Source organism: Bacillus rossius, chromosome 13 (assembly GCF_032445375.1).
Source record: "Bacillus rossius redtenbacheri isolate Brsri chromosome 13, Brsri_v3, whole genome shotgun sequence".
Classification (NCBI taxonomy): domain Eukaryota; kingdom Metazoa; phylum Arthropoda; class Insecta; order Phasmatodea; family Bacillidae; genus Bacillus; species Bacillus rossius.
The window spans coordinates 18,076,366-18,095,316 of record NC_086340.1 but is presented as its reverse complement, the minus strand read 5'-3'; the positions used below and the strand labels follow the sequence as shown (position 1 = coordinate 18,095,316).

General features: G+C 41.0%; 1 protein-coding gene across 1 annotated transcript in view; it reads right to left on the bottom strand.

Annotated features, from left to right (window-relative positions):
- The window catches only part of LOC134538297 (uncharacterized), a 146,253-nt gene that overhangs the window by 32,112 nt on the left and 95,190 nt on the right, over positions 1 to 18,951 (bottom strand). Inside the window, exon 4 of the mRNA XM_063379484.1 lies at positions 11,864 to 12,057. Coding sequence (XP_063235554.1) covers positions 11,864 to 12,057 — 194 coding nt within the window. The remainder of the gene's footprint in view (positions 1 to 11,863; positions 12,058 to 18,951) is intronic.

The window sequence follows — 18,951 nt, the reverse complement described above, 5'->3', positions numbered from 1 at the left end:
ATCTTCATTTCTCCGCCATATAATGTTACGGTCACCGCTCAAATTTCACAGTTATCCTGTGACGACGAGACGAATGCGCGCCAGTTCAGAGACTTGCGCTTAGAGGCTATACCGCGCTGGAAGCACCAGCGAGCGTCGCGCTTATCATCCCGCCTCACTAACACACATACACCCCTGACGAGGCGGGCCCCTTAAAGACGTAAATCGCCAGGATAAATACACAGGAGTGAGTATATTGTTAAGTATTTTATGTTGCTTAAAGTAGAGCGTCTAGTGATCTTTCTGGTGAAGTTTAAGCCAACCTAGTTTTTTTTTTATATATATAGTAAGAGTGCAAGTGATCACGCATTTTTAATTTTTTGCTGTTTCCAAAATAAATAATGGTTCTGCCACGGGCGCACATCTGTGTGATTCGCAGAGACGAAACACGGAAACTGCGTCGCAGGGGTTTTGCAATGTAGGCCTATGTGCATGCGACAAGCGGATAACTTTATAATATTCAAAACTTTTTGCTGTAAAATCGTTTTGGCGTTAAAATTACGTTTACCATCCTCGTCTCATAGTTACTGTTGCCTTCACAGTGAAGAGGAAAATGGGGGGGGGGGGGGGGGGGAGAGAGAGAGAAATTAAGTCCATGGGACTTTGTGTCCTAGCTCTGCTTTTCCGTCAACAGGGATTTGTAAAGAACGTAATGCACGATAAAAAAAATTTTTATATAAGTGGAGAGAGAAATATTCATGTAATATTACAGATATTTGTAGATGTGTACATTTATATCAAAACAACTGTATCACTAGAAAAATAGTGTTCGCAGTAATACTGGGTTCGAATTCTTACCTGGGAATTTATTAATTTAACAGAAATTAACAATTATTACAAATGTTGCCGGCAGTTAAATACACACAAAACATACGACAGTCAACATGGTTTACAGTTATTTTTTAACGACACGTTTTCTGATAAATATGTTAAGTTCTAATTTTACAGATAAATTTACTCGACGTCACAAATGTAACGGAACGTGATTGGTAAGAAATTTATTTTTATTGGCGTCGCGCTTTTGTGATTCCAACATTAGTCTATGCTGAGGTTCTTACAATGAGAAACCTTTTTTTTTTTTAAATTCGAATCTTATATATTAACAAACATAAAATATGGAAGTTTATTCTAATCGAAATTAAATATACAGTCAAATGTTTTTTTTCACTCTTCCCACAAGTCCAAGAAAAAATATCTATATACGTACTATGTTACACAAAACAAATCAAAATTTATCAATAAGTCTTCTTGACTTCATACATGTTACACTCTAATCATTAAAAAAATTATGTAAACGAGTCATCGGGGCAACAATCGGTATATATATATATATATATATATATATATATATATATATATATAAAGGATCTAATTTTCCAGTACTCGCGAGAGATGTTTAGCGTGCGTGCAGGGCCGCCGAGAGGGGGGGGGGGCAAAAGGGGCACATGCCCAGGGGCCCGGTAGCCTTAGGGGCCCGGGCGCCCGGCTGGGAAGTGGAAAATAAATGGCTGGAAAAACATTTTCCCCCTGTGCTATTAAAACATCTTGTACTATATATATATATAATTGTTTTGTGTGTTCCTAAAACTACAGTCGATAACCAATAACCTAACCGAGCAGTAGGTACTTGTAACATTCAGTTCACACCAAAATACTTGCGTAGTAGCAGAAATGGGAACGTTACAGGTACGTCGAAACGGGGGGGGGGGGGGGGGGCAGCAGGGGCGAGTCGCTCCCGTGCTGTTATGCATGGGGGGGGGGGGCGAGAGTAGCATTCGCCCCCCTCCTTTTCCCAGAATAAATGTTTGGTCCTAGTAGTATTTTTCTCAACCAGTAGTTACAAACGTTGCATTGGTGATCACATTGATTAGAAAATCAAATTTATGATTGTCAGTATACTGTAAAATGATTGCAAATTCCTAGATGGTATTTTATTTAAATTGTACTACATCTACTGTCAGAGTAGTATTTAATACATACTACGTCATCAAGTTCTTGGAATGGTATATTTAATATTTTGGTTCGGAAACTCATTAAATAGCACAATTTTGCTTCTAAAATTCCAAAATTTTCCGGAGGAGGGCCCCCGGACCCCCCGCTCTATGACTGAGGTAAGTGTGATACATCTCTTCGCCCCCCCCCCCCCCTCAACTAATGAAAACGTTCCGATGTCCCTGGAACGTTATAAATAATTAATATGTATTACAAATGTTTCAATGTAATGAACGTGGTTCAGTGTGTTTGATGTTTTCGAAGTAATAAAATTGATTATTACTTTACATTATTTTAATAATATTTACATTCAGAATAAATTATTATACTTGTGTATTTTAAACACTCATATAATAATGCAATTTCTGATTACCATTTAATATTTTTTTTGTTTTTTTAGTTATATATACATCAAAATTAATTATTATTTGTATTTTGATGGGATTAACAATGTAAAAGTGCACTGAGATAATACATGCTAATGCTCTTTTTTTTTTTTTTGCGTAACTAGGAAATCATTATGTATGTTCAAATGAAAGATGAAATTTTACGATACCATATATATTTATGGTATAGGCCTACGTAGTAGTGGTATGCAAAACAAAAAAAGGAAGGGGGCCTACTACCCCAGCTGCCCAGGGGCCCACAAATTCTCTCAGCGGCCCTGCGTACGTGATACATACGAGAATTGTGTTTTCAAACGGCTCCGATAAAAGCGAAAGGAATTGAGTAACCGGCTTTGGACCTGAATAATTTCGTCAAGGAATTTCGCTAAAGTACTGCACATCTTGTTGAAATTCAATAAACAGTTGATACCGTAAAGTTTTCCCTTTGGCTTTGTTAACTTTTGTTCGCGCCACCCGCCGCAGATGGCAGCACCGCGGTTACACACATTCACGAAATTAACTCCCACCAACACTGCCGAAAACCGGTGAGCTAAGATGTTAACACATCAAAAAATTAAATTAAATGTAAAGATATGAATGTCAAATTATTTACTTCGTTCAGGGGCGCAACACAAGGGGGGGGGGGGGCAACGGTATTTGCCCCCCCCCCCCCTCTTAAACCTTGAAGTGGGGGCAAACGGAGGCCAAGAAAGTGCTGTGTAATCAATTTTTAGATAATAAAACTGCTTAAATAGCACCATTTTCCACCTTGAAATACAAATTTTCCCGGGTGAGGACCCCCCCCCCCCCACCCACCGCTTCAATAGGGGGGAAATATGATTATTTATAAAAAGGTATATTGCCCCTCTTTTTTTTTTTTGGAAATTTAGTTGTTGCGCCCCTGTTCGTAGTCGATTATTTTTTTTCTTCCGAATGTCGGCACACCCCCTTGGTTCTTGGTTGTTGCGTATACAAGCGACCGTGAACAAGCCTTAGCGTGGGCAGAGAAAGGCGTGGGGGGGGGGGGAGGGGGAGCGAGGCAGATATTGTTTATGTAAATAAGCATGGAGGCGGGGCCCGCAGCAGGCAGCGTGACAAGAGACGCCAATAACCGCCTCCCCGCCACAAACCCTGGACCGAGAACCCGTTCTCGAGTGCTTCTTCCTCGCAGCTAGCCACACGACGGGAGACCCGAGTGTATTCAGAGACGCCTACCTTTTGTCTCCGCCCTTTTTTTGTTTTCCTTTTTTTACTACGATCTTCCTCGCTTCTCAATTCCCCCCGCAACTAGCACTAGTAACAAAGAACTCACGGGCGAAGAAGTACTTTTCCCCCAAACTTTTCATAGCCAGCATAAAATATAAAATAAAAATTAACGTCTCCGAATGGTCACACGGCCAAGGATATACAATTTAACGACGTAATTCATTTGAAACACAAAGTTCTTGTAGAATGGGCGACGTGGTTTGTTCCCTATCCCCCCACCCATTCACTCTTTTTTTTTTTTTCCCTGGACAAACGAAACCCGTGGACGAGTCTCCCAAAGGCAACTTCGAAACAAGAGATTTCGAGGAGGGTTTTGAATACCTTACAAGCCATATACATGCGTCTGCCATTTTTGCGTTGACGGCTTACGTTACAATTTAAAACTCGAATTTGTCGCAACTGCTGCACCATAAAAAGTGTTTTCATAATGTTTGTTTCTTTAAATTAATGTAACTATTTCATCAGTGAATAGCACGAATTTTCCAATTAGTTCCGGCCAATGCCAATGCGTCACAAGAATTTTCAGCAACCATCAGCCTTTCACTGATCTGCATACAATAGCTTACCTCACAGATAAATACTACGTCTGCGGCAAAGAGTACGTAGCGATTGTTTTGATGTGTGCATTTCGAAGATAACAAGTGAAACTAATTTAAACGTGGTGTTTATTTGCGAGATAAATCATTGTAGTTGATAATTCCTAACAGTTTAAAATTAACGGCGAAATCAAATGCTTCAATCTAATCATCTGCTTCATATAATATCTGACAAAATGCAAATTTTTGAAAATAAAAATTGGGAATTTTTTTTTTACCGCTGTGTTGTATGCGAATGCTATTGTCAAAAACGTGTTTGCGTGCTATCGCGAATGTAGGCTATATCGCAATGTACGATTGCTAGTCGGATTGAATAACATGAAGTTCAACAGTTATGTATAATACCGTGTTGGAGTTAGTGAAATACTTATGATTTGATTGCTTCAGGGTCTTTGACCAAACCTTAAAAACCACGTTCTCGATTCGCGCCTTACTTCGGCAGACCGCATCAAACTCGAGGAGAGTGTTCTCTTTCGTGCCGCTCAACTCTATGCACGAGAGGAGAAAAAAAAATGTGAGCTATTCTTCCAGTACACGCCAGAGAATGTGTGACATTTAATCTCGGTAACGAGCAAATTCATGTATTTTCATGTTGTAAATATGGGGGAGCTGAATTGTTGCCTCTTGGATGTGCAGCCCATCAGGATTTTTCTGACAGTGGTGTTTTTGAAAGGTTGTCTGAATTGTTGCCCCTTGGATGGGCCCTTCAGGATTTTTCTGACAGTGGTTAGTTTAGGTTAGGTTAGATCACTTTACAAACTAACCACTGTCAGAAAAATCCTGAAGGGCTGCCCATCCAAGGGGCAACAATTCAGACAAGCTTTCAAAAACACCACTGTCAGAAAAATCCTGATGGGCTGCCCTTCCAAGGGGCAACAATTCAGACAACCTTTCAAAAACACCACTGCCAGAAAAATCCTGATGGGCTGCCCTTCCAAGGGGCAACAATTCAGACAACCTTTCAAAAACACTACTGTTAGAAAAATCCTGATGGGCTGCCCATCCAAGGGGCAAGTTTTCACGATTATTTAAACTCTTAAAGGAGCGTGTTTTCAGAAATTGGATGGGCTGCCCTTCCAGTCTCTGTACAAATAAACCAATGTCAGAAAAATCCTGAAGGGCTGCCCTTCCAATGGGCAAAAATTCAGTCGCCCCGCAAATATTACGAAACTCGGACACGAAATTTAAAGCAGAATTCTTTAAAATAATGCCAAGCGTGATAAATATACGCAAATTACACAAAATAAATTTCTCGACGCGAATCGCGCGCAGTTTCCGTACCCGCCGCTAGACTTTGCTGCCGGAGTATCCGCGTCGCCTATCGAACCATTAGATTTGCAGACCGTTTATTTTTAAACTGTATAATGAAACGGCACGGGGACCTTGATTTTCGACGAAGAATTTCTATTAAAATACTGCCCGCCTTGTTCAAAATTTCATACACAGTTAACACTACAGAGTTTCGCTGTGGTTTTTTTGTGAAACTTTGGCTCGCGCCATTCTCCACAGACGGCGGCACCGCGGGTTAACACGTTTCCGTCCCAATCGAGTTCCGGTCCATTCGCGAAATCACTCCCACCAAAAACGCCGTAATACCGAGAGCTGAGATGTTACACGTGAAAAAGCGGTCACATTCTTTATTTTAAAAACGCAATGCACACAGCAGTTGAAATAACGACTGAATTGCTGCGTCACATTGTTCGATTGATTTTTTTTCTAACCCAACTAAAACTAAGCGTATTTTGGAGGGGTCCGGGTTAGGGGAGGAACCTGGGTGCGTCTCAGGCCGAAGCCTATACGCCTAGTCATGCTGGGATTAGCCATGCAGGGAGAGGGTCGCATGCATCATGTGCTAGGAGGGGATTGGCCAGCCATGGCAGCGATTGGCGCCATGACTAACTCCCCTCACTCTTGAATCTAGACTATAACTGGAGATAAGTTGGGCCCAGATAAAACCTGCATAGACACAGGGAAAACCCTGGGCACATTCATGCGGGATGCAAATTGGCATGCATTACGTGTAGGAATTTACAGGAGACAGAGGATGGTCTGGATGAAGTGTTGGACAGAGTAGAAAAGAGTCTACCATGCGGGGGTTGGGCACTTGGACTCGTGGTCCGCTTTGCTAATTGTCCAGTACTGGATTTAGTGACCAGGGACGCAAGCGCCCCTGGTGGTGAGTGGTTACACTGACCACTCACTCCGCCGCCAGTCAGCACCTAAAAAACTAAGAAACTGAGACAGAAAAAAAAGATAAATGACTTACAAACTATGCATTTCGTTACGAAATATGCAAACACCCAACTCAGGGATGGACGTGCAGTGCTTAAGATAAAACTAAAATAATAACTATAAATATTATTTTTTTATAATTTGTTTTATTATTATTTTAGAAATATATATTTTTGATGAGTATTACTTAGTAACGACTGAATTGCTGCGTCACATTGTTCCGAGACGGCGCCCGAACCAACGCGATGGTCGACGGACGGGGTTGTCCGGCCGCTAACAAGCCGTGAGAGGAGAGGAGGGGGAAAAACGTTTCCCCCTCTCAACCCCTCCCTCATTATCGTCAGGGGTGGGCCGGCCTCACTAGGAGGCGGCGGGGCAGCTGTACTCCCGCCGGTGAAGGAATGCGCTACATCACCGGCAACAGGTTCTGCTATCTTTCCCTCAACCCCCCCCTCCCCCACCCCCACCATCGGGGGCCCTGGGCAAACCGGTACGCCCGAATCGTCCCACGTGTCCACCTCCGGTGTCCAGTGTTTGCCTTAGCCCCGGCGAGAGGCTGTGAAACCCCTGGCCCCTTATAAGAGGCCACTCCAGTGTTTCAGGGGCACTACGCAACCCGCGTTAACCTCATAAGATACAATGCTATTTTCATTTTGCTTACAACTAATCAACTAATACAGATTTCGAAATGATGCTTGCTTTATATGTAAGACAACGATGCTCTTATCAAAGCCCCTTTATTCAAAAACGTGCATAAATTATGGTTTTATACTAATCTTTACTAATATGCATAAGTCTATTGTCTAGGTTTGAACCATAATTTATGCACGTTTTTGAAGAAAGGGGCTTTCATAAGATTATCGTTGTCTTACATATCAAGCAAGCATCATTTCAAAATCTATATTAGTTAATTAGTTATAAGCAAAATGAAAATATCATTGAATCTTATGAGGTTAACGCGGGTTGCGTACTGCCCCTGAAAAACTGGAGTGGCCTCTTAAGGGGGTGCCTCCCATTTCAGGTCATGATTTTATATTTACATTAATCACTGAACAACTTTTAGACTTTTTCAATTGTTTAACTTTCACAAAATGAGAATTATATACAGCCCATACTTTTTGCATAATTAGCTGCCAAAGTAGCATTTTTAACGTTTTTGGGTTGTACAAATATGGAGAATTTAATTTATTGCAGAACTGAAACTTTTTAGGTTTAACTGTAATGCCTAGCTACTTCATGATACTGTTTGCATTTCTATCACAAAACCTCATTTCATGTTTCTTGGCTGTCAAAATCGTAAAAAATTTGAGAATTTTGAAATGCTAAGTAAAATTAATTAATATTTTCTGAAAGAAATTCAAACCATTTCTTGAAGTAGCCAGTGGCATTGTAGTTAAACCTAAAAAGTTTCAGTTCTGCAATAAATTAAATTCTCCTTATTTGTACAACCCAAAAATGTTAAAAATGTAACTTTGGCAGCTAATTATGCCAAACGTATGCGATGTATATATTTTTCATTCCGTGGAAGTTAAACAATTGAAAAAGTCTACAAGTTTATCTATAATTAGTGTAAATATAAAATCTTGACCTGAAATGGAAGGCACCCCTTTAAGGGCGACACTGGCCCTCGCGGCACACGCATCTTCGCCTCTACGCGCCAAGGCACCGAACTGGCGTACGCAAGTCGTTCGCGTCGATAACACTCCTCTGTGGGACTTAAAAGGGTGCCCGCGTAATTTTTATACAGTTTAATATTGGAGATAAAAGGCTTCCTGCGTTTCCCCATACCACTTGTAGAATTTTTCACCCTTAAAAAAAGGTCCGTGAAAACACCCATTTTTAGCCTTCTTCACGTTAAAGACGAGATCCATGAAACGAAACTTGTATATAGGCAAGTGCTATTCGTATTCCTAATCAGACATGTTAAATACATCTTAAGGGAGTATATCCCGTTCCAGGATTTTATTGACGTGACAACGTCTAATAAATCGATGAACGCCGGCTGCACACTCGAAAAAGGATGACTCATTGTCCCGTTACGCTCATTGTACGCTTGCGCCGCATCTCTCTCTCTCTCTCTCTCTTCCACTCGATTGGAACAACCATCGATTTGACTTTTTCGAGGCACATTAAACTTGAAACATTCCCATTCGTTTCCTACTTTTCCTGTCATCGTCCTATCCTTAACAGAATAACACAGATTGGAAGAAGTTAAATAGCAAACATGTATAAAAGTTATAGAAAATAATCTCTTCGTTAAATTAATGAACATATTTGAATTAATGAGTGCAAATAAAATTAAATCGTCCGTGAACCGACTTTACAGACAACCAATTTTTTTTATTTTTACGTTCATCGTGGTTTAACTAGCGACTGTTTTAGTGGCCGAAATACATATGTTATATATATATATATATATATATATATATAGTGCATACGTTATGCATTGCGTAATTAGATGTTAAAGTTGAATTATTAACATTTTTGTGCAGTATGGATAATGAGAACCAAATGGAATAAATAACAGAAATCTTTTTGGGTTTAAAGGCAATGCTGGTGGAACTGCATGGAATGGTTTAAAATTCCTTCAGAAAGTAATTTTAATTGTATTCAAGATTTTAAAATCATAAATATTCTGATGAATTTAAAAACCGAGGTAATATTAAATAAATTTTTTTCTGAAAGAAATTAAACCATATTTACATAGCAGCCAGTAAAATTGACTTTAAACATAAAAAGTTCCAGTTTTGTATTTAATTTCATTCTCCTTGCCCACACGCATGAAAACGTTGAAAATACAAATTTGCCAAGTAATTATGCAAAAAGTATGGGCTATAAACATTTTTCTTTTTTCATTCTGTGAAAGATGAGCCAATCAAAAAGTCAGCAAGTTTAACCGTGTGGAACGTAAATACAAAATAATGACCCGGAACGGTACATACACATACATAAGCGGTTTGTAAATGGCGCGTTAACACCTTAAGTTCTTACACGCCGTTTGGCTACCAGTCAGGCGGCAACATTAAGGTGGAGTCGCACACGCCATGTCGAATTTTTTTTTTTTTCGTCGTTATTACCCGTTAAGGGCTATTTCTATAAATTTAACATTTGTTGTTCTGTCACGGATATTTGCTAGGTGCTCTACAATGGGTGTAAAAAGGCGCGCAAGTGATAGCGATACCAGCACTTCCGCGCCTTTTTACACCCATTATATAAAACTTACGAAAAATCTGTGGAAAATATTTGTAACAGAACAAGAAATGCAAACTAGGTATAGAGTTAAATTTACGGAAATAGCCCTTAACTAGTAGTGATAACGAGGAAATGAAGGGGGGGGGGGAATCAACGTAATGTGACCAAGCAGTTTTTCACCCGTGAACAAAACAAACACAAACAATTGATCAAAAATATGTCTGGTCATTACGTACGCACCAGACATACGACAGCCACCAATAGTTAATGTTTTTTTACAATTGACATAATCGAGATAATTAAATTTTAACCGACCATATTTATCAGCTGGAAAAACACTGTGCGTGGAAAACATTTCAGAGGAAACTCAAATAATTTTAGTAAACATCTCCTTGAAAATACACGAATGAAAGTAGTATTGCCAATCCACCAGTCAACGTGTAACCTGCTCAAGGATGCGACCTTGTTATCGCATAATTTTTTTTTTCAGAATGATAAAAACTGCAATAGTACTATCATTATAAAAATATTGTTATGGTCTCAGCGAAAAATAGAGCCGATTTTTTAAAAAATATATATAATAATTAACTATATGGTAGGTATACAAAACAAGTAGGGGCTGGAAAAAATCGCTGTTCCAATGACCTCCAGGATAGACTCCAAGATCCTCTATGCACTCGGGAAATGACAAGCTCTTTGGCTACTGACTCGTGACACCTGTTAACTGGGATGCTTGTGAATAGAATCGTCTTTCGTTGAGGGTTGTTCATTTGCTCAAGAGTCCTTCAGACAAACTGTGGTCTAATCACTGAAGCAGCAATATGTTAAACCATTTTTTTTTTAAGCCTATCGCGAAAAGAAAGCGCTCATTTTTCAGGTCTCTGAAAACAATATTTTTAACGTTAACAACCCCATGGTTCGTACCCTCTTGTACAATCAAAAATTACGGAGTTTTTAAGTACACATTTACTTCATCGCCTTCGTAACTATTAAGAGGTAGAAAACTAATTGTAATATCACAAAATACCTCCAGGAAAAAAAAAATTAAATAGTTAAGGCACTAAAAATAATTTCGTGGCTTAGTCATTTCTTACAGATGGAACACACATCTCCCCCTAGCATAGTGTCTATCTGAAATTGTAGCCCTTTGATCACTAATTATATTTACTTTATGAGTGCAAATTGAGACAGTAAAACAAATCTCTTTAGTTTAAAGGTGAGATACAAAAAACGAAAAAAAAAACTAATTCAAAACGTTTTTATACATAAAAACTAGTCACGTAGCGTTGTTTGTTGCCAAGTCAGAAACAAAAACAAAAAAGAAACCTTCGAATACACCCATTTATTCATTACTTACACGCTATCGGTCTTTATTAATGATTCTTGGTGAAATTTAAGAACTTTTAGAGGTCCTTATTCAATTAAAGACAAATTAAGGACTTTCTAAGGATATTAAGGAGGCGTAACTCTGCGAAGCCTGGTAGTACCACTTCGGCGACAGTTCACAGGGACGAGAGCCACGCCCGAACAGTTCCGAAGTTCTCCGAAGTTTGACGATCGCTCGTGGAAAGAAAAAAAAACACCTTATCGCAAGAATTTTTTTTTTTACTGTCACTGCGTATTTTTAATAACGCTAATCAAACCTAACCATTCTATAATTTTAGTTACGACAACCTAACCTAAACCTTTGAATATATATACTGTATAGAAGTCGCCAACCCAGGTTAAAATTTCTAATACGGTTTGAGGTAGTTGGTTAATTCACCGCCGCAATCGCCACCATCTCTAGGACATCGACTTGTGGTGGTCCCTAGCGGACAAGTGTCGAACTCTTCAAACACCCCTTCCCCCTCTCGTTGAACGACCTCGAGCTGCAGTGAATGATGCTTGGGGGGTGCGGGGAATGACAGCGGGCGACAGTGCTGCGCTCTAACGTGTAAATAACAACCTAAAACGACACAGGGCGTTACGGCAGCGCCCTGCAGCGGTGAAGTTCCTAAGCTGCTCATCATACGCTCCTGAAAAACGTAGAGTAAATCCTATCCACTAGCGACTTCTATACAGTATACATATTCAAAGCCTAAACTAACCTCCCGGGGGAAATACTCTTCATTACGATGACCTAACCTAGGGGGGAAAAGCACGGAATTGGGCGCTCACCATCCACGTGCGAGTTGTGCGAGTTGTGCGAGTTGTGCGAGTTGTGCGAGTGCTGAGAGATGTGCGCGTTGTGCGCGTTGTGGGCCGCCTGGTGGCTGCACAGCCAGGGCGGCGCCGGACCGCGACACGTGCGGCTGCTGGACGAGCTGTTGGTCGTCGACTGCGAGTGGTTCTCCTCGCCGGCCCACGGGTTCCTGCAACACACCCGCCCCACGTCAACACTCGCCGGAATTCAAAACACTCGCCACATTACACAACACTCGCCACATTACACAACACTCGCCACATTACACAACACTCGACACATTTCACAACACTCGCCACATTTCACAACACTCGCCACATTTCACAACACTCGCCACATTTCACAACGCTCGCCACATTCCACAACACTCGCCACACGTTACAACACTCGCCCCACGTTACAACACTCGCCCCACGTTACAATACTCGCCCCACGTTACAACACTCGCCCCACGTTACAACACTCGCCACATTCCACAACACTCGCCACATTCCACACCACTCGCCACACGTTACAACACTCGCCCCACGTTACAACACTCGTCACACGTTACAACACTCGCCACATTTCACAACACACGCCACATTTCACAACGCTCGCCACACGTTACAACACTCGCCACACATTACAACACTCGTCACACGTTACAACACTCCCCCACGTTACAACACTCGCCACATTTCACAACACTCGCCACAAGTTACAACACTCGCCACATTTCACAACACTCGCCACATTTCACAACGCTCGCCACATTTCATAAACACTCGCCACATTCCACAACACTCGCCACATTCCACAACACTCGCCACATTCCACAACACTCGCCACATTCCACAACACTCGCCACATTGAACAACACTCGCCGCATTTCACAACACTCGCCGCATTCCACAACACTCGCCACATTCCACAACACTCGCCACATTGAACAACACTCGCCGCATTTCACAACACTCGACACATTTCACAACACTCGCCACATTCCACAACACTCGCCACATTTCACAACACTCGCCGCATTTCACAACACTCGCCGCATTTCACAACACTCGCCACATTCCAGAACACTCGCCACATTCCACAACACTCGCCACATTCCACAACACTCGCCACATTGAACAACACTCGCCGCATTTCACAACACTCGCCACATTCCACACCACTCGCCACACGTTACAACACTCGCCCCACGTTACAACACTCGTCACACGTTACAACACTCGCCACATTTCACAACACACGCCACATTTCACAACGCTCGCCACACGTTACAACACTCGCCACACATTACAACACTCGTCACACGTTACAACACTCCCCCACGTTACAACACTCGCCACATTTCACAACACTCGCCACAAGTTACAACACTCGCCACATTTCACAACACTCGCCACATTTCACAACGCTCGCCACATTCCACAACACTCGCCACATTGAACAACACTCGCCGCATTTCACAACACTCGCCGCATTCCACAACACTCGCCGCATTCCACAACACTCGCCGCATTCCACAACACTCGCCACATTGAACAACACTCGCCGCATTCCACAACACTCGCCACATTCCACAACACTCGCCACATTGAACAACACTCGCCGCATTTCACAACACTCGACACATTTCACAACACTCGCCACATTCCACAACACTCGCCACATTTCACAACACTCGCCGCATTTCACAACACTCGCCGCATTTCACAACACTCGCCACATTCCAGAACACTCGCCACATTCCAGAACACTCGCCACATTCCAGAACACTCGCCACATTCCAGAATACTCGCCACACGTTACAACACTCCCCACACGTTACAACACTCCCCACACGTTACAACACTCGCCACACATTACAACACTCGCCCCACGTTACAACACTCGCCACACATTACAACACTCGCCACACGTTACAACACTCGCCCCATGTTACAACACTCACCACATTTCACAACACTCGCCACACGTTACAACTCTCGCCACACATTACAACACTCGCCTCACGTTACAACACTCGCCACATTCCACAACACTCGCCACACGTTACAACACTCCCCACACGTTACAACACTCGCCACACGTTACATCACTCGCCCCACGTTACAACACTCGCCTCACATTACAACACTCGCCACACATTACAACACTCGCCTCACATTACAACACTCGTCACACGTTACAACACTCGCCCCATGTTACAACACTCGCCACACATTACAACACTAGCCACATTTCACAACACTCGCCACACACTACAACTCTCGCCACACGTTACAACACTCGCCTCACGTTACAACACTCGCCCCACGTTACAACACTCGCCACATTCCACAACACTCGCCACACGTTACAACACTCCCCACACGTTACAACACTCGCCACACGTTACATCACTCGCCCCACGTTACAACACTCGCCACACGTTACAACACTCGCCACACATTACAACACTGGTCACACGTTACAACACTCGCCCCATGTTACAACTCTCGCCACACGTTACAACACTCGCCTCACGTTACAACACTCGCCCCACGTTACAACGCTCGCCACATTTCACAACACTCGCCACACGTTACAACACTCGCCCCACATTACAGCACTCGCCCCACGTTACATCACTCGCCAGATTTCACAACACATATCCATATTTCACAACACTTGCCACACGTTACAACACTCGCCACATTCCACAACACCCGCCACATTTCACAACACTCGCTACACGTTACAACATATATCCACATTTCAGAACACATATCCACATTTCACAACACTCGCCACATTTCACAACACTCGGCACATTTCACAACACTCGCCACACGTCACAAAACTCGCCACATTTCACAATACTCCGACATTTCACAACACTCGCCACATTTCACAACACTAATGAATACATGAAAGAACTTATACATTTATGGAGGGACCGAACCAAGACCGATCCGGTTTTCTGACGGTAGTTCACGCTGGAATAGTAATGGTATAACTGGCCATATGGATTTTAAATAGTACCTACTTCGCTTATTCACTCAACTGTTTTCTACCGAGAAAAAAAAGTCAAATGGTGGTCAAATTTCAAGCGTATTTTTCCCAAGAGTGGACATAGTGACTTATGCCTCTGATATGTGCTGTGTAACTTGGGCGTCTTGTCTGCTTCTTCGCCTCCAGCCGGCTCATTAGCGCCGCCCAAGCCGCGCGGGCAAAAAGGGAACATGAGCGCGCGGGCTGGTGAGTTATGAGCGACTGGCAAATCCATAACGAGGGGCGTGGGAAACATGCGCAGCCCACACGTGGACAACAACCCCCCCCCCCCCCCCCCCCCCAATCCACCACCCCACGAGATGTTACATCACAAACCAATTTGTCGACACATTTCTGCTATAGAGTTTTACGTAAAGAGTCGACAGCAAGGTCATCGTGTCGGGACGGGCAACACCGAACTAAGTCCAGTGATTAGTAAGCCATTCAATATTCGGGTTATAATTAGGGCCATGTAATTTCCGCGAAAAGATTTCCATACTAATTGTAGCATTGTTTGCATCTGGGGACGTACCAAGCGAATAGTCACAAAAATTAAATAATACCTCTACAAAATTACATTGTAATCCTGGGATTGCACATTAAAAACTCACAAATATTCCTAGGTTTAATACAATGTCAGTTTAGTTCAGTAGTTAAGAACGTGTCATTACGATTCAAAGCGGCCAAGTTAGAATCCACTGTATACTTTTAGGTAAATTTCAAAGAAATAATACTAATTGTAGCCGTTTCCATGGTGCGACTTCCGGACAATTTTTATATGGTTTTTCGTTTCATGGTCCATAGACCCCAAAACCATCGTCAACTCAAAAGTTTATATAACTATTGCAATTTCTCACAAATCACATAAAATGATACATTTTATCTCGGTCGAGTTCGTTAATGGGCAATAACCGACCAAAGGGGTAGAAATTGAGGTTTTTTTTAAACAGAAAAATCGCTGTAACTCCCATTACATGGAAAATATCACATCCGTTTGAAAATATTACTCGTAGGAGTAATACCAAAATCATTTGTCTGAACAAGTTTTTTATACGACCAACCATAATTGCAAGGGGTTGACAAAATAAAGGAGTAGATTTTTAAAAAAATCATAATTTAATTACCATGCACACTGTTACATCCGTCTTGTTTTACTGTAAAACCTTTAATTATTATCTAAAACTTTCGTCTGAAATAATTTTTTATACGACCAACCATTACTGCAAGGGGTAGAATATACAAGGGTTGGAGGACAAATAAAATCTTAACTCCCTTCGTAGGCACAACATCGGATTCGTACAAATTTTGCATTAATCTTATAATTTTTATTTAAAACGTTTGTCTGAAACAATTTTTGATAATACAAACCATTGTTGCAAGCATTTAAAAAAAATGGGTGGAAATTTTAAAAAAATAATAAAATCAGCTATTTTTCCACTATTAAATCCATTCCTTTTTATTGTAAAACCTAAAAATATTATCTACAACTTTCGTCCGAAATTATTTTTTATCCGACCAACCATTACTGCAAAGGGTGGAAAATAACAGGGGTTAGAGACAAAAAAATCATAACTCCATTAATATGCACACTATTAAATCAGTTCGAATTGTTTGTAAAGCGTATAAATATTATCTAAAACTTTCTGCTGAAATAATTTTTCCATACTACCAACCATAACTGAAAGGGGTGGAAAAAAAAAAACAAGGATTGGAGGTCCAAACAATTATAACTCTCTTAGTAAGGACACAATCGAATCCATTCAAATTGTTTGAAAATCTTATAATTTACATCTAAAACTTTTGTCTGAACTAATTTTTGATAATACAAAAATACAAGCAATTATTACAAGGGGTTGAAAAAACCGGGGGCTGGAATGAGAAAATAAATTAAACTTCCCTAACCGGTACACTATGGAATCCATTCTATTTTTGTTTAACTGTCTAAATATTGATTAAAACTAGTCATAAAAGAAATTTTGTTTACCCAACCATTACTGCAAGGGGTGGAGATAACAAGGTTTGAAAGTAAAAAATAATATTTTTTTAAAATAGATATGCTATCATATCCGTTATAATTTATTGTATGAATCCTAAACTTCATCTAAAACTTAAGCTGAAACAGTTTTTGATTAAAATAATTATTACCGTAAACAATAGGTTGAAATAAAAAAAATCCAAACTTTCTTAGAATCAATTTCGTTTGAATTAATTTTAAAACATCTTAGTATTATCATAAACCTTGGTGCAATAAAAAAAAATTTATACGACCACATTATTACTGCAGGGGATGAAAAATAGTATTTGAAGGTCAAAAAATTAATTAATTAACTTAGTTGGCATATAATATGAAATTCGTTCTAAGATATTCAATGCTACGATGTAAACTATCGAATGCTGGATACATTGAGTTAAAAATATTCGTAATATTTTGGCTGCATGTAAAATGAGCAATATTTAATCGATACTTTTGTAACATTGGAGAACATAAATATTTGATGTACATTAAGTTCTTAAAACGTTCCAGAAGTTCATAGAAGTTTCCAAAATATTTCCAGAATAAATAGGTACTTCGAAATCCACCTACGCATGTAGATTTTTCTGAAGGGATTATTTATTTTAATTTTTTTACAACTAATTATTATATTTAAGCTATAATTTAAGAAAAAAATTACACTTGTTATTTTTACAAACAAATTATATAATAACGTTTAATACATAGCTCTCAAACCGTTGGTTTTGTTATTTTGCAAGGTTAGGCATAGAAAACTTTTGTGTTAAATTTTTTTTTTTGCAATTAAAAATTTCAAAATATTTTTTTTGGGCGTGAAATAAGAAAAATTATAACTTATGACGCCCGTAAATAAGTACACGTGGCTTTTTTTATTATTATTTCCATCACACACGAGTGTAACAGTCACTGCACATGCTCATAACCTTGCACCATAGAGCTGACTGACTAGTTCATCCCGCAACAGACACGCCCTTCCCTTGGCGACTGCGCCAGACGTTCAAAAGGGATAGATTGGGGTTGGTGGAGGTGGAAGGGAGGGGGGATAATGGGCAGTCGACCCCCACCGCGCTCCCGACTGAAGAGTTGGTGATTGAGGACGATGGAGGGAGGGGTGTTTGCGTGTTTGTTCGCCCGCAGACAATGCACGGCCGATCGAACGCATCAGCCGGGGCCGATTCTATTGTGCCGAGGGAAGGAAGGCTCCCCCCCCCCCTAGAAGGATACGCCCTTCGCTTACCGCGGCGTGGGATCCCGGGCCCCGCCAACAACTTGTACACGGCAAAAAAAAACATGCGGCGGCGTGGGCGTCACACGCGTTAGGAGTGAAACTTCAGTGTAGAGGTATAAGAACGTGCAGTGATGTCTACTAGTATGCGAGTGAACAAGTACGCTAATGAGAAATTTATTCGAGTGAGTAAATATGTGCTAGTGCAAGTATTCGAGTGAGCAAGTATGCGAGTGAGCAAGTATGCGAGTGAGCAAGTATGCGAGTGAACAAATATGCGAGTGAGCAAGTATTCGAGTGAGCAAGTATTCGAGTGAGCAAGTATGCGAGTGAGCAAATATTCGAGTGAGCAAGTATGCGAGTGAGCAAGTATGCGAGTGAACAAGTATGCGAGTGAACAAGTATGCGAGTGAACAAGTATGCGAGTGAACAAGTAATGCGAGTGAACAAGTAATGCGAGTGCGCAAGTATACAGGTGAGCAAATATGCAAGTACGATGTGATACAAATACGCCATCGAGGGTCCCGCTCCCGATCGTTGCACTTCTCATTGCTTTCTAAGCTTTAAATATTCGTTACGCTATGACGACGTCATCGCCTCAACGTACCCTAACGACTGCAAAGAAATTTCACTTCAAAAACGTGCAACATAAAACGGAAATTACTAAGGCCGAGTTCGATTCGGAAAATATTTGAACTTAAAATGGGCCAGTGGACTGATTTTGTTGCCAAAAATTATGACGTTTCGTAAATTCTTTTTTTTTTTTCCCCTTTTATATGTGACAAAACAAATACAAA